The sequence below is a fragment of the Rana temporaria genome, chromosome 7 (genome assembly GCF_905171775.1).
Source record: "Rana temporaria chromosome 7, aRanTem1.1, whole genome shotgun sequence".
In the NCBI taxonomy this organism is placed as follows: Eukaryota; Metazoa; Chordata; class Amphibia; order Anura; family Ranidae; genus Rana; species Rana temporaria.
In genome coordinates this window covers 183,906,815-183,910,278 of record NC_053495.1, presented here as the reverse complement: position 1 = coordinate 183,910,278, position 3,464 = coordinate 183,906,815, and the positions used below count along the sequence as shown (strand labels likewise).

The window sequence follows — 3,464 nt, the reverse complement described above, 5'->3', positions numbered from 1 at the left end:
GTATTGCGTTTGTATAGCACAAAATGACCACTGGGACTATCCAGAGACCCAGTAATTATTCTGGACCTTGATGCAACATAAATCTTTTCTTCACTGGATTGCGTTTTGGACTGGAGATGGAATGAGAATTAGACCTGTGAAATAATGAAAGGATGGCGGCATTTTCTACATCTTCCATGCAGTGCAGAGGTGAACAGGGACCGAGAGACAGTCCTTACCAAATAAAGTTCATGCTCTTACTTTTGATTTCCTGAGAAAACTAAGAATGTAAAGGCTTTCACATTGTACAAATTGACACTAGCAGAAAGTGAACTGCAATGTCTAATAATAGTCACAGTTTTATTTTCAGGGCGGCCATTGAGTTGAAACGAAGATGGGCAAGTTCATGAAACCAGGGAAAGTTGTCCTTGTTTTAGCAGGACGCTATGCAGGCCGCAAAGCTGTTGATGTGGACTAATTATTTTCCTGACACAATTTCTCAGGGAGGAAACACATTCTACCGCCTGATTAAAAATTCCTATGGTGAGACAGTGCAATCTACAGACAAAAATATTTCACATGCTCACCTTCCAACATTCAATAGCCAAGAGAGAGACTGAGCTATGGCCCCCACAGCTTTATTAAAAGCATAGAATCACAAAACATGCATTGATTGGTTCACATTATACAGAGACATCCACTCTACCCTCCTTCCCTGTGTGGCTTGCCCTTGGCATGAAGCTTCTCATTGGTCAGTCCATATAAGGGTCTTTCCTATTCCATGTTCTTCTTGAAAATCCATGTGTCATAAAAAGTCCATTGTCAGTTCAGCAAGTTTCCTCCACAAGCTTCACACGGGGGGAGGGGTGGTCTTCCTCTTCCATACAGAGCAAGGAACGAGAAGGGGGTTTTGGAATAAAAGCCATCTAGGAATGCAATAGGGGGATGGGCCGGAGCACACATTCGAAAGATGAGAAGCAGAAGGAGAAAATGGAAGATGAACTTTTCCTTTATCCCTTTTGTATATCCATCCAAGTTGAAATATACTTAAAAAAACATATCTGACAAATCTTATCAAGGAAAACAAGCAGTATTGATCATTCCCATACATACATATGCATAATGCGTATGAAAACAAACAGTATAAGGAATATAGGAAAGAGAAATATTTCAGTGATTCTAATCATAACATAAAATCACATTTTCATTTTAGCACGTCCACCACACTGTCATTGTAAAGAACATTGATGATGGCACCTCTGACCGTCAGTACAGCCACGCCCTGGTTGCTGGCATTGATCGCTATCCTCGTAAGGTGACTGCCACTATGGGCAAGAAGAGAATTGCCAAGCGTTCCAAGATCAAGTCATTCGTGAAGGTGTACAACTACAACCACCTCATGCCAACCAGATACTCTGTTGATATCCCTCTTGACAAAGCTGTGGTGAACAAGGATGTTTTCAGGGACCCAGCTCTGAAACTGAAAGCCAGAAGGGAAGCCAAAGTAAAATTTGAGGAAAGGTACAAGACGGGCAAAAACAAGTGGTTCTTCCAGAAGCTGCGGTTCTAAAGCACTGTTCATGTGGTATACCAATAAAGGGCTTGAAAAAAAAAAGTCACAGAATAAGTTTGAATATTAACCACTTAAGCCCCGGACCATTATTCAGCTCAAAGACCTGGCCACTTTTTGCGATTCGGCACTGCGTCGCTTTAACTGACAATTGCGCGGTCGTGCAACGTGGCTCCCAAACAAAATTGGCGTCTTTTTTTTCGGCACAAATAGAGCTTTCTTTTGGTGGTATTTGATCACCTCTGTGGTTTTTAGTTTTTGCGCTATAAACAAAAATAGAGCGAGAATTTTGAAAAAATGCAAACATTTTTACTTTTTGCTATAATAAATATCCCCAAAAAATATATATAAAAAATATGTTTTCCCTCAGTTTAGGCCGATACGTATTCTTCTACCTATTTTTGGTAGAAAAAATTAAAATAAGTGTTTATTGATTGGTTTGCACAAAAGTTAGAGCGTCTACCAAATAGGGGATAGTTTTGTTGCATTTTTATTAGGACTGAGACTGGATTTACAGTGCTGGATTTTTTTGGGGGGGAAGGAGTAATAAAGGACTTGTCAAAAAGTTGGGATCCCATTGAAAAACTGTTGTCTTTATTTGACAAAGAGGGAATGCCCTCGTTACGCAATACACCCCCTACCCCCTATGGATGTAGCGCGTGGCCACGGAGAATAACGGTGGTGGCAGATGCAACTCTCTGTGTTAACTTAATTTGTCGCTCTCTTTCTCTCGCAGCCGCCGCCATGCCTACTAAGCTAAGAAAGACAAGGAAGCTCCGTGGACACGTCAGTCACGGCCATGGTCGTGTTGGCAAACACAGAAAGCATCCTGGTGGTCGTGGTAATGCCGGTGGTTTGCATCATCACAGAATCAACTTTGATAAATACCACCCTGGTTACTTTGGTAAGGTCGGCATGAGGCATTACCATCTGAAGAAGAATCAGCATTTTTGTCCCACAATCAACTTGGACAAACTGTGGACTTTGGTCAGTGAACAGACCAGACTGAAGAACGCTAAGAACCCAGAGGGACCAGCACCAGTCATTGACGCAGTGCATGACGGTTATTTCAAGGTGCTCGGCAAAGGCAAGCTCCCCAAGCAGCCAGTCATTGTAAAAGCCAAGTTCTTCAGCCGACGTGCCGAGGAGAAGATTAAAGGTGTCAGCGGTGCTTGTGTGCTGGTAGCATAAAAGCTGTATGAAACAATTAAACTTCCATTCTGTAAAAAAAAAAAAAAAAAATATTTGTCATCCAGAGTGGGTCCCCTTTGAACCAACTTCGGAATTATCTACTGCTGCCTCACACAGTCCCCAGACTATGTTGGTCTATAGCATCTTGAATGTAGGCATTTAATTTTAATTCACCAAATAACTACAAGTTTTTTTTTTAATGCGATCCCACGTTCCTGCTTTTCTGTCCTTATGCTAGTTTGGATCTGCCCAGATCTTTGAAGGAAACTGCAGCATCCTATGACTGTCTAATCACCAATTTTCTCCCTGCCTTCAAGACTAGCTGCTATTTTCATACATCTACACTGGGGATTGTGAGCTGATGGCCTGCTGTGCACTATAGTGGGTTGTTTGTACATGTCAAAAATGTGTGTGTGTTTATTTACAACTGACATTTTTGTGAATGAGTCAAGGTACCATGTACCCCTTACTTATCCACTAGGAGGAAACAGGATATCTAAGGGCTCCGTAGCTGATATAGGCCTTTCAGGTTCAAATAATTCCCCCACACCCCCAAAACCACCAGCCCAGGGTTGTGGGGAAGAGTCCCTTTTTCTTATTTAACATAGGCCCCCTCCATGTTAAGGACATATGGCCTAGTATGCTACCCCATTCCCTGCATGCTCAGATTAAGGGTCCAGTATGTGATGGGACCCCACACCATTTTTTGCACAGGGTTTCCCCC

At 42.2% G+C, this 3,464-nt stretch overlaps 2 protein-coding genes across 2 annotated transcripts; both read left to right on the top strand.

Moving 5' to 3' along the window:
* The first annotated feature begins 342 nt into the window (after window positions 1-342).
* On the top strand, window positions 343-1,586 carry LOC120945984 (60S ribosomal protein L27-like). The gene is made up of 2 exons (XM_040360596.1): window positions 343-440; window positions 1,206-1,586. Exons 1-2 carry the CDS (start codon window positions 374-376, stop codon window positions 1,547-1,549), a joined length of 411 nt encoding a protein of 136 aa, XP_040216530.1. The 5' UTR covers window positions 343-373; the 3' UTR covers window positions 1,550-1,586.
* A 685-nt stretch (window positions 1,587-2,271) lies between these two features.
* Window positions 2,272-2,791, top strand: LOC120944876 (60S ribosomal protein L27a-like). The gene has a single exon (XM_040358626.1). It carries the CDS (start codon window positions 2,294-2,296, stop codon window positions 2,738-2,740), a length of 447 nt encoding a protein of 148 aa, XP_040214560.1. The 5' UTR covers window positions 2,272-2,293; the 3' UTR covers window positions 2,741-2,791.
* Window positions 2,792-3,464: the final 673 nt, after the last annotated feature.